General features: G+C 40.6%; 1 protein-coding gene across 3 annotated transcripts; it reads right to left on the bottom strand.

The window, feature by feature from the left end:
• Positions 1-245: 245 nt before the first annotated feature.
• LOC113301636 (probable inactive purple acid phosphatase 29) lies at positions 246-3380 on the bottom strand. 3 transcript variants are annotated; one of them, XM_026550424.1, is made up of 4 exons: positions 3030-3371; positions 2280-2674; positions 1659-2105; positions 246-713 (listed from the first exon to the last, which is right to left on the bottom strand). In XM_026550424.1, the coding sequence occupies exons 1-3, from the start codon at positions 3301-3303 to the stop codon at positions 1659-1661; spliced, it is 1116 nt and encodes a 371-aa protein (XP_026406209.1). In that variant the 5' UTR covers positions 3304-3371; the 3' UTR covers positions 246-713. The 3 variants fall into 3 exon arrangements, with proteins under 3 accessions (XP_026406209.1, XP_026406208.1, XP_026406207.1); XM_026550423.1 differs by having other exon boundaries at positions 1667-2105; positions 3030-3363; XM_026550422.1 differs by lacking the exon at positions 246-713 and adding an exon at positions 1051-1416 and having other exon boundaries at positions 1667-2105; positions 3030-3380.
• Positions 3381-18140: the final 14760 nt, after the last annotated feature.

Below are 18140 nucleotides of genomic sequence, written 5' to 3'. Positions count from 1 at the left end.
CATTGTTTGTTGAGTCTCTCTTCAGCTATCTAAAAGACCGTATCTTCTCGCCCAATTGGGACCAACTATTGTTGAAACTGTGAACATTTGCACCATCCAAAGGAGGACGTCCAAGTACTCATAACAACTCACGGATATTGGGTTCAATAATGCCTTCCGATTCAGCAGTCCTGTGAGTCCATTTACAAGTAAATCAATCACTTTACCATGTTAACTTCGGTAGAATTATCAACAGTCGGTGGTACTTCATTTTACAAAAAGTTTGACTTTTTTTGACAATAGCAGGCTCATCGCGCGTGCGTGTTATACTAGTATAGTATTGTATTATTATAAGAGCAATGATCAGGTGTCTTACACGTAGACAGAGGAGAGGTAATGATACCAGACAGGGGAGAGGTATTTATGCCAGTATAATATGACACAGATAGTCGAGTCGAGTCGAGTCAACTTGACTTGACTTGGACTAATAATCCTAGATTTCTAGTAGCTTCCTGCTTGGTGTATGGAACAGGAAGCAAAACACAGAACAAAACGTAAAACCTGCATTGTTTCTCTTATATGATTGCTTTAACAACATTGTTGTTTCTAATCTGTACTTCCTTTTCTCTTGGAAATTCTGTAATGGAATGCAACATCGTCTTCTTTAACTATGTAACAAACTTCCCCCACGGCCCCTCCTCATATTCCTCTCAACGATCTCTTCTTTGCACTACCTGTTAACATTGGAAACATGAAAATGAGTAAACTCTCAATTAATAGACACCGTGTATGAACCAAAATTAGAGTCCTACATACACACTGTGATTCGACACATAGATAAGAACTACTTCATGGTTTTGTTGTCTTCCTCTCTTCCTGATTATGATTCTGTAACTTCTTGAATAACAACTGTTTTCTACTTGATATCTTTGATCAAGCGGTGTAAGTGCACACTGAACCCGTGCAGTTCCTTGTGGTTTATGCTTCAACTCGCAAATGATTCAAGGCTTTACGTGGAGATTTATAGGACCATTTAAATTATTAAGACAACTTCTACAGGAGAGAAATATATTGATGGGGGAAGAAGGGAAGCGTTCATATTCCGATACATTTGACAAGAAGGTAGAAACTTTAACAGAATAAAATGCTAAGTTGGTGACAACAATCTTGAATACACCTAGTTAAGAGAAACCTTTCAAAGCTGATAGGGAGAGCCCGGAACCAAAAGGAACCCACTTCTAGCATGTAATAGAAAGAGTAGTGACAAGAATGTGATGGCAACAAGTGGTAACACAAATGAGTTCGTACGTGCTGATGAAGAGTTTGATGAAGGTGAGGGGGCCGGGATGGCGTCGAGTGGTAATGGAGATGAGTTCGAAAATGGTGACGAGTTTGGTGATGGTGTTGAAGAGTCGGAAGATGACGAGGGACCAAACTCTGCAAACAAGAGAGTTTCTAAATTTTCTAATTTTCGCAATTTCAGACTATGATATTGATGCCAAATGCCAGAAAATGAGACCAACAGGATCAATATGTTTGGAGACTTGCTATAGAAATAATCAACTTGACACTAGATAGCTTGTATCAAGGAAAAAGAGTTCAAACTTTAACCTAATAAGTTCCTAATTAAACCATATAATATCAGCTTAATTGGGATAGATATATTTGTGAAAGAGTACCTATTTACCTGCAAAGAGAACCTGAGGATCAATGGTAGTAAGATTTTCATCATCGAGTCGCTTCCACGTTCGAATGGTGTTAACTGCTCCCCATTTTCCCGTTTTCGTTTTTTCCAAAGTCACTGACACCACTCTTGCTCTTCGTGACCATCCTTTTAACCCATAAGCATGATAACCAAAACCACCAGCATAACAAAGATGTACACCACTGAGCTCACCACAAAAGTCATTTAAGTGATCATGCCCTGTGAAGACGGCTTTCACATCCCCTGCATCTCTCAGGGTTGTGAAAAAACCAGAATTTACTGACGGTGAGCTAATTAACCCCTCTCCTTTCACGCCGGTGAAGTTTGATCCTAGGTCTTCGTACTCTGGCAATGGTATGTGAAAGTAAGCTAGTGCTGGCGCAGGAGCTTTTTGTGGTTTCGGTTTGCTCATATAAGCTTTCTGCATTTGCATAAGAAAAATGATGAATAGACTAGTACGGGCTAGTCTGAAAAGAATACTAATTATCATGGTTGTCATTCTAGTCCAATTTTACCTGATAAGATTTATTGCTTAGCTTAGCATAATAGGCAAATATGAAAGGTCAAATGTGTTTTTGATGATTAAAGACAGTACCTGTTGCATGAGCGAGGTTTTTTGGTACCAAAACTGTTGGGAAGCTTTGATCCATCCGTATCCACCAATGGAAGGAACTGTGGAGTAATCTCCACTATCCAAGAAGTATAAGTTAAGAACAGTCTTGTTTTGGAGGCTTGAACCTTCAGCACCAGCAACTTCCAGGTTATAGTTTCCAAAACCATCAATAACATCAGCAGATGCAGGGTTCAACTGCGACAAAGTAAGCTGCATGCCTGCAATATGTTTCATCACCCCTTCTCTGGTCAAGGTTGATTCCATGTCATGGTTACCTAGAACAGCAGCCCATGGTATACCTGCCGCAATTGCCGGTGCAAATGAGGCATCTAAAGATTTCGCTGCATCAGTTGCGTCCTGACCAAATATGTTATCTCCTGCTCAGTCAAACCAAACATATGGTGAAAATTCACTAAAACAATGATAATCAAGCTCATGCCAATGCAGTTAGTAAGTAAGTTAATCAATGAAACATGTGCTTAATATGGGTCTGGGTGTAAACCTAGTGCAAATAAAACAAGGGCAACTGGGCAAGCAAAGCTAATTAACAGGATTAAGAATTATGCAGGAGTGACACCAATTTCAGAATTTTACTTATTCTCAAATCTCGAACAATAGAAGAATTTTTTTTCTAAAACTTGAAGAACGGTAAGGAAAACATTTCTAAGAATTGTGATAAACATAAATTAAATAAAGTACTACTAATTAAAGAATGGTAATGAAATAATTTACCAGTGAAGACAATAAGATCAGGTTTTTCAGCTTTAATCATTCTGTTAATGAAAGCAGTAGTATTAAGATCAGAACAACCCTTCATCTCCAAAACATCTTCACATGGTGTTGTAATTCCATCAGCATAATGCATGTCTGCAACTTGCAAAATCTTAAATTCTCCATTTTTAAACTTAAGTGGAGGTGAAGTAGCAGCAGATACCGATTCTAAAACAAATATGGTGGAAAAGAGGACGAGAGAGAAAGAAAGATAAGACTTTTTCGACAGACCCATTTTTCCAGTTATCGTTTTGGATTTCAAACTGATAGCAAAACTTTATAGTGGAAGATGGATGAGAAATTATCAAAAGACAGGCGTCTCGGAGAGGGTAAAAGTAAAAAGGACTCTATCCTGGCCACTTGATTTTATTCTCAGTTTTTTATATTCTTACAAAAACTAACATTGTTTGTATCTACTACACAAAGCCGTCTCTCATTTAATTATTACAGTCGTTCTAGGCGTACCGATTAAATTAAACAACATATAAATCGCCATAAGATGAACTACCAACGGTTACATGGAAAAAAAATTAAATTAAAATAAATGTGTGTGATCAGTTGAGCAAGCAAGCACCAGGATCTGTACCCAGTCAATGTACAACCACTACAGATGTGAACTCTATTTGCGAAGTGTGGAAGCTAGAACTGTCAACCATCCCAAATTTAATTCCATCTAGAAACATGGCTTCAGAATTTCAGAGAAAATACCAGCACATGGACTAATTAAGTCTACCTCATGGGGTCACAGCGACTCAGCCAATTTTACCTCTGTAGTTTAATGATATTGTTGGTAAAGAACTTCAAGTCGTTATGGGGTCACAGCGACTCAAGCTCAGCCAACCAATCTACATATCTCTGAATCCGGTGCTCACAAGTCACAACTCACAAGAAACTTAACATCGAGGTTTATAACCACTACCAGGAAGAAAAACAAAAAGAAAACAATGTGGACCAGCATTACATTAGAATCTTAACGTAAGCTACGGACCGTCTAGAGATGGACCAACCAGATGTCCAAACGTATATCAATGCCCCCACCACAGAATTTGTTAAAAAATATATGCGTTTCGGTTTCTCGGAAACGATATTCATGCGACTGACTGTTGATCGAGGCGAGGTACTCCTCTTTCCTTAAAGACAATTCATCTCCACATACGGTGCTCACAGTTCTACGGATGTCGCCTTTCAAGATACAACGATCACACCTTATAGTAAATAGCACTACAATACTTTTAGGCAAGCGAATGTTGACAATTACTGTGCTCTTAAATGACTTTGACTCTTGACTTCAAAACTTGTTTTCTACTTCACAAAAAAACTTGTAAAAACACATACAACACAAAACTAAGAGATGGCTTTATACAGAGTCAATGGTGACTCTACAAGGTGTCTTTTCACCAATAGGTGACTCTCCATGGCCAATGGTGACTCTCCATAACACCTATTCATGACTAGGTGTCTCATGGTGAAAAGACATAACCCAAACACATCTCTTGGAGGTTAATTCTTGAAAACAATTTTCACTCACGTAAATAATTTTAACTCAAAATTCCAACATAATTAACAGGAGAGGGTCATTTAAGGCATGGATGAGATCCTTGAGAGAGGCATTAACGGCTGGATATCATCGATACACATTTGGACCATCTTTATTCCACACTTCTTTAACAATGATGCAGTAGCAAATAATTGGCAAGTGTACGTGGCATAATCTCGGACGACGACCCACCAGAGACGAAGTAGAGTGAAACACTGAATCATCCTCTATAACATTGGCTCAAGAAAAGAGATATCTACCAAGCACATGTGAAACTAGCACGTTTAAAGTGAAGAATCGGATGTGATGGAGAGATGTATATCGGGAATCAAGGCATTAAATACACTGACAAGGCAGGTGGGAAAAGCAGAAGAATCTAGTCAAAGTGGGGGCAAGGAACTAAGGATAGCCGATTCGGGTCGGAAGGAACGACGACGCCGGGTAAAGAATATTATGCTGTCAATATCGGGAAGTATGCTCATTGGGGAGATGAGAGATCAGGCGATAAGTATCGAGGAAGACAGTACGAATCACCCGACAGGATCATTGAAGAAGATAGAATGTGACTTACACTGTAAATTCATTGTATGAGCGTGTTAGCCTATAAATACAGACATGTTGTATTGAGAAGAGGAAAGTAATCTGTGAGTGAGTAAGAGGAGAGATAGAGTATCGTGGAGAGCATTCTTCCTTGTAAACTTGAGTAAAGTAATAAGATCATCCTTTCACCCACGTGGACGTATGAGAAATTCTCGGAGGAAAAAATGGACCTGATCCGATGGCCAGCACTTCGGGGACTGGCAGGATTCCAAGAAATCGAACAGTGGCAGGAACCAGCATGCAAGAGGGAGTCACATACTCGCGACAGGAGAGTAGCCATCGATCATGAATCGAGGAGAATCGAGCGCCAGCTGGGGGAATGACAACCGTTAATGAGGAGGTCAACCTGGGCCAGGATGATGACCACACTTTCCTGGGACGCACAGATCCGAGTCAAAGGAGACCCGAGAATATGGTATATGGGATGACCGCATAGGACACTGAAGACGATGAGGAGGCGCTGCTGATGTAGGAGGATCGCCGACGATCCAGGGAGCATGTTGAACACCAAGCCGCTTTGGATCGGGAGGAGGAACGACTCCGACAGATTCGGTTAGTAAACAAGATTGGAACCCAACCACCACCAGTGCCACCACCAGCCGCACCAGGAAACCACCATCATGATCCTTCTAGTCATGAGAGCACGGATCCGACATTAATGGAGATTTTGGAAAACCAGAGAAGGCATGAAGAATTTATGAGGGAGATACAAAGAAGGAACATAGCATTCGAGCAGGAGAATTACCGACTTAGAAACCAAGGGCCGAGGTCGCGAGGTTCGTCCAGCAGAGGAACATCAAATGATCAAACCCAATAAGGATATACCCGTACAACCCCACGATACCGAGGACCCGTACCCGAGCCCAATCATCCAGGATAAGGATATGGTCCTCCCGAAGAATCGAAAACCGAAGAAGAGGTACCCGAACAAAGCGGAAGATCCGATAATGCAACCGAATCTAAGCTCAGAAAACTTGAGGAAATGGTTAAAAAGCTGGATGGAGATGGAGAGGATGATAAATTGGCGGAAGTAATCAATGAAGCTGAAAAGACCCCATTTACCCGAGAATTGGAGCAAGCGTCCTTCCCCCAAAGTGTACTTTACCTACATTCCCATCCCGATTTGATGGCACATGAGATGTTGTGGAACACGTTAAGATGTATATGATGTCATTATTGTAATGAGAACACAATGACCTGGTCATGTGCAAATTCTTCCTAGCTAGCCTAGAGGGTGAAGCTAAAAATTGGTTCTACACTTTACCCGAAGGATCGGTTGGAAATTATGGAGATCTAGTGGAAACTTTTCTCGAAACTTAATGCACAACAACATCGCTAGATCGAGGCTAAACAAATTATTCACTTTGGAAAGAAGGTTAAGGGAGCCTTTGAGGTCTTTAACGGAAAGATGGAGGAAATTGTGCACCGATATCGGGAAGGTACCAGTGGACCAACAAATATTCGGGTTTGAGAATTCCCTCGCAAAATCAGACCCTATCTGGATAGCCATGTTCACCGAGAAACCACGGACATTGAAGGAGATGAGGAAAATGCAAGAGCATTACATCTCCTTTGAAGAAATACAAGAGGGAACATAGGATAGGGTGTGCAGGAGGCCAGTGCAACAGGAGTAGCTCCCAAGGAAATCTCGAAGCGACCCGAAAATAGGTCGGGACCCAACACAAAGGGTCGGGTAAAAAGGAGTGGGTTGAAAAGGGAAAGAAACCTTAGTACGAACCAAAGACTTATACGCCCTTGAATGCACCATTGGAAGAAATCTTTAAGGAGGTAGAGAAAAGAATGATATAAGGTACCCGAAAACCAGAGGAATACAGTTTAACGAGGCAAAGAACTATCCAGAGTTCTGCCTTACCATCAGTTCAGTGGACACTCAACCAATGATTGTTTATAAGTAAAAGACATAGTTCAACATTTGATTCGGGACAGATATTTGAGGCAGTTCGTCAAGCAGGCAGTACCAGCACCCGATGCACCATCGCATCAAGTCAGGGTTGATCGGGGAACCCAGTTTGTATGCAACACAATCTCGCATTCCACGACCCAAGGACTAGATTTGGGATCGAGAATTACATCAAGGATTCATAAGAGGGATCGATCGGGGAAGGATATCTTTAGTGTGTCCAGGACCTTTCCCATAAAAGCGTGGATGATGCAACCAATCACATTCTCATCCAAAGATGTCCTGATGAATGGTCAAGCACATGGAGATCCATTAGTTATCACTTTACTGATAAAAGAGTGGGGGGTAAAGAGAATCCCGATTGATAATGGAAGCTCTGTAGAAGTTCTTTTTTATGATACGTTCAAGAAAATGGAATTAACAGATGATATCATGATCCCCTCAACCTACAGTATTTATGGCTTTAATGGGACGGTGACTATACCAAAGGTAGAGGTTACATTGAGATTCTCGGATGGAGAAGGGTACTTAGATACTCTTACTACCTTTTGTGTAGTAGATGTCATATCGCCATATGAAGCGATCATCGAGAGACCGTGGTTTGCAGGCATCAAAGGGGTAGCATCTGCTTACCATTAGAGGTTGAGGTTTCCTACCTACAGGGATGTAGTTGAAGTCTTGGTTTATCCACAAGCCTCTAGACAATGCATCCAGGTGGACATCCAGCAAAATAAAGAGAGACGAGCTAGATTACGTCGAGAAAAGAACAAGGCCAAAGAAATCAAAGCTAACCAGGAGTTGGAGAAGGTGATCTCACAAGCAGTTATGTCCTATGAAGCAGGCGAGGACAAAATCTTATATCAATCAAAGGAAGCAACACTGATCGGGGGTCCAAAGCCAAACTTCACAGCTCTAGAGCCTACTCTGGAGGTCAATCTTGGGATGGAAGAAGAGCAGAAGATAGTAAAGATCGGGTCGTTGTTATCAGAGGAGGAGTCAAGTCGATTAATATCTTTACTACGAGAGCATATGGACGCATTCGCCTGGAAGATGCACGATATGAAAGGTATTGATCCCTAGGTGTGTTGTCATCACCTAAAGATATATAAATCCAAAGTTTAGACAAGTCCGGCATAAAATGCGTAGGATCGCACCCGAACTACAAGCGGAAATAGAGGTGGATCTAAAGAAGTTACAGTCATCGGGGATCATCCGGAAGGCACAATATCCATTATGGATTTCGAACATGGTGATAGTACCTAAAAATAACGGAGGGGTCCGAATCTGCATTGACTTCAGTGATCTAAATAAGGCATGTCCAAAGGAAAGCTTTCCCCTCCCAAACATCGATCAACTAGTAGAGCCAATAGTGGGACTCAAGATGATATCGTTAATGGACAGATACACGGGATATAACCAGATCCCGCTGGCTCCCGAGGATCAAGAAAACACATCTTTCTTTACACCCAGAGTATTTTACTGCTATACCAAGATGTCATTCGGACTGAAGAATGCGGGTGCCACGTATCAAAGGTTGGTGGAAGACATGTGTTGATGGTGGTTTTTAGTTTAGGGCGAAAATTGTAAAACTCTATCTACCTGACCCGACATCGGAATTAATAGACCTTGATATGTCCATATTCCGCAAGGAATTTGAAGAATATGTCAAAATCTGATGAGTGCCTATGCCTCTCTTCATATTGTATTGAAACTCAAGATCCTAGATGAATTGTTCACTAGTATAGAGCCTAACGAGTATTTAAGATCTTGGTTGCATTATTCACTAATGAAATTGAGCCATTTAAAAGTGTTGAGTGCCTAAGCCTCTTCGCTCATATATGTATTGAGAAATTCAATATATTTATGTGTATCAAATTTACTCAGAATGGTGCATGTAGCAACAATCCCAAATATTCTATAAATTTTGTCTTGCACCAGCATTATTCACTAATGCATGGCATGCCTAGTATTTTCATATGCTATGTTCCCCAACGAACTCTCAATATTGGCATGACATGACGATTAAATGTTAGCTCGCAACAGAGTAGCATGAATCTCCCGAATTTTCAGTATTGAGACCTGCATGAAAACACTCACATAGGCTACACCACCCTCTGGCAAAGAGATCAGCGCGTTCACACACCTTTTAATTAAAAGTTGCGCGATCGAACGCGTTTAAATTCCTTAAGGAAAATCTGGACTGTTCACATCAGTCTCAAAAAATAATCACGGCCACACGATTTGGCTGCGTGATTTAACAAACTTATACTACTCCTAGCAGAACTAGGCAATCACTATAGCGACCGCCGACGGGCCCATTAGTGCCCTAGTCGATCGAGTAGTCTTTTGCTCATTCACAAGCACTTCAAACGCCGACCCAAACATGGGTGTTCGCGCTATTTAGAAGCTCAAACGAGCTAGACCGACCATGACGGTCTCAAAGTCATCACGTCTGTCCAACTTGTCCAGCCAAGTTGGACGTCTTAGATTGAGCTTTGGGCGATCAAAAAGGCGCCGTAGTAATTACCAGCGGGCCCACTAGTTCTCTAGTTGATCGATTCCCATGTTGCCCATGCACAAGCGCTTCAAACGCCGACCCGAACGTGGGCGATTGCGCTGCGTAAAAACAAAGCTCGAACGAGCTAAACCGTAAAAAACGGTCTCAAAAGCCATCATATCCGCCCAACTTCGCCAGCCTAGTTTGACGGCTTAGATCTTCCTACGAACGATTAAAGAAGTATCAGCATGATTATTGGCGGCCCCACTTTCCTCTTGGACGATCGACTTGCCTATGGCAAGACTATAGGGTGCTCGACCGCTTGTACAAACTTGAGCAGACACGTTATGTTCAAAAACCCTAATTTAGGTCACGACAGTACATAACTGTCGCATATTGATCACAACCATCCATCTTCGCTAGCCTAAACGAGCGGCATAGATCTAGATTCAAGTGGTCCCGAAGGTGTTAACGTGATCACTGTGGACCCACCTTTACACGTGATTGACCGGCCTACGCAAATTATGGCTCAATGCCTCGAAACGCACGCCCAAAGAGGGGTGGGCCACACGGATCCCTAAACCCTAAAGTTGCGTCAATGGTAGTATGCAACTGCCGTAAATCATCTCGTCCACCCAACTTTGCTAACCTAGTTGGATGGTGTGGATTTGTTTCTCGAAAACAAAAAAAAAAAAACATTGTGAAGACCGGTCATCCCTCTTCCACATGAGGCGATCGACCAAGTAATGACTTGACCGTAGGGTCCTCAAATGATCACCCAAAGGTGGTCGATCATGCTTCCTCCTTTAAGACGCATATTCACGACTTATTTAATAAGGTTCTAAAACAATGATGCTTCATACACATCAATTAGTTTGAGATGCTTAAATGCGATGCTTCACATGCATCGAATACATACAATATTTTATATTGTCCTCATAAACAACTTAGTTGTTTCACCTAATAGCACCATGCTATTCTTCGCGGCGGTCCCACGACTTGACCCACTTATTCGAGACATCAAACATGTCACAAAATGGGGGATGCTTACTAAGGTATTGGTATGGCGGTTTACAGCGTGCGACGTGAAACTCGTCCATTACGAGAATGTGTCGGGAAAGACGGACGGTTAACAACAATGGTAGTAGTGGGTGAAAGTGTGATCAGGTCTCCCTCATAATGGAAACGTGGTGATCACTACTCTTCATACAACCCCACTTCTCCACTGCTTAATCACCTCCACTTCCTACGAGATCAGGGCGTGCGCTCAATAACTTGTATAAATAGGATTCAACCTATTTCAATAGAACAAGTGTTATCAACAAAAGTATCCAGAAACCATTTTATGATACACAAGTCATAAACGGCCACACCTTCATAATTCAACACTCTGATCTCAAAAACCTTCTCCGCCTCCCTCCCTAAGATCAACCGTTCTCCTTCACACTGTGACCGAATTGAATATGGAACGGCCATTTCTTGGTTTAGGCCAGAGTCTTACAGATTGATTTCTCGAACCTAAAAGCATTCTCGTGCAGTGCATTTGTTTAGGGTTTGAACTCGTTTCTCATCAACACACCCCAAATTACCAAAAACAACAGAATCAATTTTTACCCATAAACAACATGTTTGAGGACAAGATTCACAACACCATTGAGGTATATGTAGCTGATATGTTAGTCAAAAGTAAGTTGGAAATCAACCACATCGAAGATCTTCGGGACATTTTTCAAACGATGGAGAAGTACAAAATGAGGGTTAACCTGGATAAATGCGCCTTTTGGGTAACCTAGGAAAGTTTTTGGGGTACATAGTCACGGACAAAGGAATTAAAACGGACCCCGATAAAGTCAGAGTCATCCTAGAGATGCCATCACCGGTGACTGTTAAAGATGTGCAAAATTTAAATGGGTGTTTGGCGGCCCTAGGACGTTTGATCTCACGATCATTCGACAAATGCAAGGATTTCTTCGGAACACTGAGAAAGAGAGAAAAATTAAAATGGAGTGAAGAGTGTGAAGAAGCATTCAAGAAAATTAAACAGCATCTCACGAGTCTACCCGTGCTACAACGACCCAAGCCCGAAGAAGTGCTTACGTTATACCTTGGAGATACAACCTGTGCTATCAGCGCGGTACTGGTCAAGAATGTTGGAACAGGAGAAAAAACCAGCGTACTTTATTAGTAAAACCATGAGCCCAGCAGAAAAGAACTATACAAAAATTGAGCAACTAATACTTGCACTAATATTTGCAATACATAAATTGCGGACATACTTTCAGACCCACAGGATCAGGGTGCTAACAAAGTCCTCTATCGGGTCAGTACTCGACAACGCAGCAAGATCAGGACGAATATCCAAGTGGAGTGCTCAGATTAAGCAGTTTAACGTCTTATATGAAATGAGGACAACCATCAAATCACAGGCAGTGGAGGATTTCCTTGATGATTTTCCCCTTGGCGGGGAGGAAGAAGTAGAGGATATCCCCGGGCATGGAAGAAGATAGGGATGAACCCTCCGACCTTATTGAGACCTGCAGCCCGACACGATGGGAGGTATTCACTGATGGATCATCAAACAAGGACGGGTCGGGATTGGGGTTGGTCTTCACAACCCCGAAAGGAAAAAAGATAGTCCACTTATTTAGGCTTGAGGTTGAAGCAACCAACAATGTCACTGAATATGAAGCGGTAATACATGCTTTATGGCTAATTGTAGAATTGGGACTTGGGGAGGTGAGACTAACTAGTGATTCACAGTTGGTGGTTCGACAAATTAGTGAAGAATATACCATTCATGACCCGATACTTCAGAAATACTAGAAGTTAGCAAAATTCTACATTGATAAGATTCCCAACATCAAGTTCCGACATATTTGCAGAAAATACAACCGACATGCGGATGCGCTAGCATATATCGCGTCCATGTTAACGGACCCGAGCATTGAAGCCATACGTATCGGAAGAGTATTAATGTCGTCAACACCTGAAGAAAGAGATATGGAAATACAAATGGTAGTTGCCACATCCGATAGACATGAGGCGGGAGATTGGAGGAAACCAATTCACCAATATTTAGAGTCGAGATAATTACCAAAAGGGCGAGCCGAAGATAACAAAATTAAAATCAAAGCATCATGTTATGAGTTGCGAGAAGGCATATTGTACAGGAGGTCATAGTTGGGACCACTTCTAAGATGTTTGACCAAAGAGGAAGGACATTCGATCCTAAATGAACTACATTATGGCGGCGCATGAAATCATAGTTTGGGTCGGAGTCTATCGGCGAGACCTAAGATGATGGGGTATTTCTGGACCTATATGAATGAAAATGTGAAGCACATGGCACTGATTTGTGATGAATGTGAAAAGTTTGGGAAGAAGACACACGCACCATCAGTATCATTGAACTCGATGGTAAGCACTTGGACCTTTGCCAAGTGGGGCATCGACATTGTGGGACCACTGCATGTCGGATCGGGAAAAATAAAGTAGTTGATAGTAGCAACAGACTACTTCACCAAACGGTTCGAATATGCACCAATAAGGCATATTCGGGATAAATTTCGGTTCATCTTTGAGCACATTATTGTCGCTTCGGAATTCCTGCAGCTATCGTATCGGATAACGGGAAACAACTACAAGGAAAGAACATAGATCTGTTATTCAACAATTATAACATCAGGAAGAGTAAAGCTACACCCATTTATCCACAGAGTAATGGGCAATCCGATATCACCAACAAGACGATATCGGATAATCTGAAAAAGAAGCTGGGAGGGGAGTATGGTGAATAGTGTGAAGAACTACAAAATGTACTACGAGCATATCGAACCACCCTAAGAGAGACAACATGACTCTCACCTTTCATTCTCACATATGGAACCGAAGCAATCCTTCCAACCGAGGCAATGATACCCACTACAAGAACTGAAGCATGGAGATGAAATCTATCGTCAGATTTGATCTTAGCTAAACTCGATGATTTGGAAGAGACGAGATATCTGGATCTGCAAAAAATGGAGAACTACCAAAGGAGAATACAACGCGAATACAACAAAAAAGTCCGCCCGAGAGAGTTTCACCTGGGGCAGTTGGTACCTAAAGAATTGCATAAAAACGAGTGCGACAAGAAGGATGGAAAACTGGCGGCCAGGTGGGGCGGGCCATGCACTATTGTGTCAAAGTTCGGAGAAGGACCGTACAAGATACTGAAACCTGACAGTACTCCGTAGGAACAATCATGGAACGCACGACATTTGAAACTATACCACCCATGAGAGATGGAAATGCGGGTATGATACCTTGTCATTCAAATCCTTTTTTTATCCGCGAGGGATAGATAAGGAAAATGACATATGCGACTAATGGTCATTCGTACACGGGCCGACGACAATGTGCAAGTGCCGAGGTGACTTACATTCGAATGGTCGTTTCGAACTCGGGGTGATGGCAATGTGAAAGTGCCGAAGCAACTTACACTCGACGGGTTATTCGAACTCGGGGAGCGGAAATGTGCAAGTACCGAGGTAGTCTAAGGGTTCTGGTAGTTGGAATCCAGTAACCAAAGATTATTAGGATACGAGTCCCTGATATCCGGGCAACCTACCTACATCTGAAAGGTTGCTCCCATCGCAAGTGACACTAGTGGAGAATGGGGTTTTCTCAACCCACATCCGCGACTCCTACTGACACTCAGGTGGTCTTGGACCGGCCAAGACAGTCGCGGACTTAATAAAAACACGGAGAACTTCCCGAGCAGTTAAAGTCGGTCGTTTAATTATTAAAATATTAGCCCTCATTGATGTCTGTGTTATTTCAGTTTCCGCATTATATTGTTTTATCTTTATAATTGAAATAATACAGGTTGTGCGTTAGATCATCAATTAGAGTATTCCAACCTTTGGTTGTTGATTGTCATTGATTGATCTTTGGATATTGGTCTTTGGTACCATCCTTGTATTTTATTAGTACTCGCAGTTTCTGTTTGAGGAAATCAAATCAAGAGAGAAAGATATAAATTCGTTGATGTACTTTTAATTGATTGAGTCTTGTTGATTCTCTTAAAAGTATATTCGAGTTTTTCCATACGGATTGCTAATCGAAATATTGGGTGGTGTTGTTAGACCCCCGCTTTTTCAATTGGTATCAGAGCAGGCAAACACGTTCAAGCCCTTACAAGTCTGTATTTGTAGCAATCTGAGTCTGAGGACAGAATCTCTTGCGCATACCAAGATTCCTCCTAAAGATTTCAACTATGTTAGTTGTCTCGAGAATACCTCAAAGGATTGTTCCTTAGTTGATTCTTACGAATCTCGAGGTAGGAAGATTGTCTCATCTTGCGTTGATCACTCTTCCTTTAATGAGACATTGGACACAATGGCGAAAGCTGAAATGGAGCTCATCAGAATCGCAAAAAATTCTACTGAGTTTGTTGATCTTCAGAATCATGATCAACTCATCGATGAATTTGAAAATTCTATTGATCGAGAACGTGTACTCTATAACATTATTGAATCTTTCTCTAAGGATATTGAGAAAATTCTTCAAGAGAATAATCTACAGCGTGAAAAGATTTGTGATCTTGAAAAGGTTATCAAAGAAGGCTCAATTAGAAAAAAAATGTTTGATCAAGACGCATTCATCTGATCTTGACGGACTTCGTGTTGAAAAAGAGAAGCTAGATGCATCACTTTCACTAGCCCATGAACAGTGCATAACCTTGGAAAAGGAAAACTCTGTCTTAAGGAAAAATTCTTCTGTTCCAACTGTTCCTCTTGACATACAGTACATGAATAAATGTCCTTTAAAAGAAGATTGTGTCGAGAAAAGTTTATATAACTTATAATCTTTTCACATGGCTGTAAAGTTAAAACAGATGTCGTTTGTTGCGTCTTCTCCACGAACCTATACTTTCTGTGGAAAAGAGAATCTTTATGTTATCCGTTGTTTTGCTAGGAAGAAATAAATTTCTAAACTTCGTAATTTGCTTCTTTCCACTATCAATGGGGTAAATAGTCAGTCGACTACTGCAGTGAATCTCATGCTCACAAAACACCAGACATCTTATAAAAATGATCTCCTTCCTAGGAATCATTACAGGACTTCTGTGCATTCTATTGGTATAAAGTCTTATGCTGCTGATGAAAGCATGACCTGTGATTTTAAGAACAACTCTGGTGAATCTAAGTCTAGAGTTTGGAAATCCATCTCGGAAAATCCTCTTGAACCTATCTCTAGAGGTCCTAGACTCAGTAATCAGAAAGCTCCTTCTCTTGAACTTTAAGGAAGAGCTATGAGAAATTTCCCTAAAAATGGAAACTACCATGGGAAGACAAGAAATGCTGAGATCAGATATCCTGGTGGAAATCACAACTACTCTCTCGAAACCTATGGTGAAACTATGTCTCCCTCTGCTACCTTGTAGCAGAATGTTCCATTCTTGTATCTAACTTGAGATATACAAGGATGATGTTTGAGAGATGCTCAAGTAATTAGCTGAGTTCCATTAGTTTGTATGTTTGATATCTCCTGATGTGATTTTTTAGTATTTCCTTCCTTCTTCACTGTGACCTTTCTTTTTGGGCTGAATTTTTTTGAAAGCGACACAGTATGCAGTTTTCCTGGTTGGGTCCATTCCCTGGTGTATGGCTTAGTCCATGAACGTCCATATCTCCTCAAAGAACTCTAGGGTTTCCATATAAGGTGTATACTTGAACATATATATATGTCATATATGTGTTCATTAATCTTCAAGAAAGGAACTCAATGGAAACCGTTCCCAAAGAAGAAGTTAACCCTACTGTAGAGTATGATCTCAAAGGAAGTGATCCTGCTCAAGAGTTTATTCTGAAGAAGATGCTTGAAAGGAAAGAGTATAACTCTTGGGTTGGAGAATCTGTCAAGGATTTAATTCTCGTTCAGAATGAAGTAAAGAACGAACTTGTTAACCTTCAACTGCATATCAAGCAGCTTATTGATGGACATGCAAAAATCCTTAGTACTCAGAATATCTTGATCAGGAATCAGAAGAAAGTTATTATTGACTGCGCTAAGGCTCGACACTTTGTTCGCATTGTTGATCGAAAAACTAACGTTCTGACTCATGAACATGGTGTCTCTACGGTCAACAAAATCAAGGATATCAGTGACTCCTATTTCGATGGACCATTCCAGAGGTATGAAATCATCAAGGAAAACTGAGTTTTGTCTGTTGCCTAGTATGTCTTCTTTTTGGTTTAGTTGGAAGAATAACTGGTGCTTGAATATCAATGATTGTGACTACACATAGCTATTATTTTTCATCTTCTTTTTTTTAGGTTTATTGGTTTAAATTCTAAAAATATTTGGAGGATGATGGTTTGCAGTATTTAATCTTTATGATTTGTTATATTGCAATTTGTTATGGGATATTGGTGTTTACGTCCGTGGACTATGTTGTCCCGTATTTTGTCAAAAGTAAAGTCGTTCATGATCGGTATTCATGTATTGATTTAAGAATGAATAGACTTTTGACATATACAAAAGTGAAGCCTATATTGTCAATTCTTTGATGGGAGATAGGTTAAAATATTTTGTGTTCAAGGATTATGTATATTAAATATCGTTATGCAAATAGTGATGGAAGATAGAATGAATCCTTGTATATTCCACAATATCGATCTTCATTGATCCATATTTTATGTAATACTGTGAGGCTCCGCTAATGTGTCTTATGTTGAGCACGATACAACCAAGTTGATTAATTTTTGATTAGCTTTGTTGGTTTTTCCGTAAGGTACTTTATGTTGAGCATTCTTGATAGACACATTTTTGTGACCAAATTGTCCTCAATTTTCAGTATTGTTGGTACTCAATTTTCTACTTATTATGGTGTTTTATGTGTTTGTAGGTATTTTTGGAAAATAAACATTTTTGGAAAATTCGACTCGAAAAGTTGGTATAGGCACCCGGAGGACACATGTTATTCGGACTCTCAGTTTTAGATAAGGGGCACCCTAGGGAACCAACTGCTAATCGCACCCCATTACTGGTTAAGGGGGATCCATCTTCTTCCTTGATTTGAAAAGAAAAAAATTGGCGGGAAATTTGGTTTCAACGGTAAAGGATTTATTATCTTTAAGAGAAGAATATCTTCTTACCTTACAAACATGAAGTTTTGAAGAAAAAGGAAGTTATCTTGTATTAAACAAGAAAGATATCCTTAGAAGATTTTATCTTGAATTCTATTCTGCGAATTAAAGAAGATATGGGTTTAGTAAAGAAATATATAGAATAAAGAGAAGGAAAAATCCTGAAGATATTTTTAATTAAAAAGAAGAAGATTTTGGAGTTATGGAAGAATATATTTGAGTGATGTGTATTTGTGTGTATAAATAGAGAGCTAGAGAGCACATTTGGGGGGAGTTTTTGGGCGAGAAAAGAAAATCATTGTTTTATCATTGTTTCTCCCATTTCATCTTTGTAAACACCCTTTGAGCAATAAAAATGAATTTTGAGCGTGTTTCCATGATGATA

Source organism: Papaver somniferum, chromosome 8, assembly GCF_003573695.1.
Source record: "Papaver somniferum cultivar HN1 chromosome 8, ASM357369v1, whole genome shotgun sequence".
Taxonomy (NCBI): Eukaryota; Viridiplantae; Streptophyta; class Magnoliopsida; order Ranunculales; family Papaveraceae; genus Papaver; species Papaver somniferum.
Note: the sequence above shows the minus strand (reverse complement) of the source record. Positions and strands in the feature narration are given on the sequence as shown.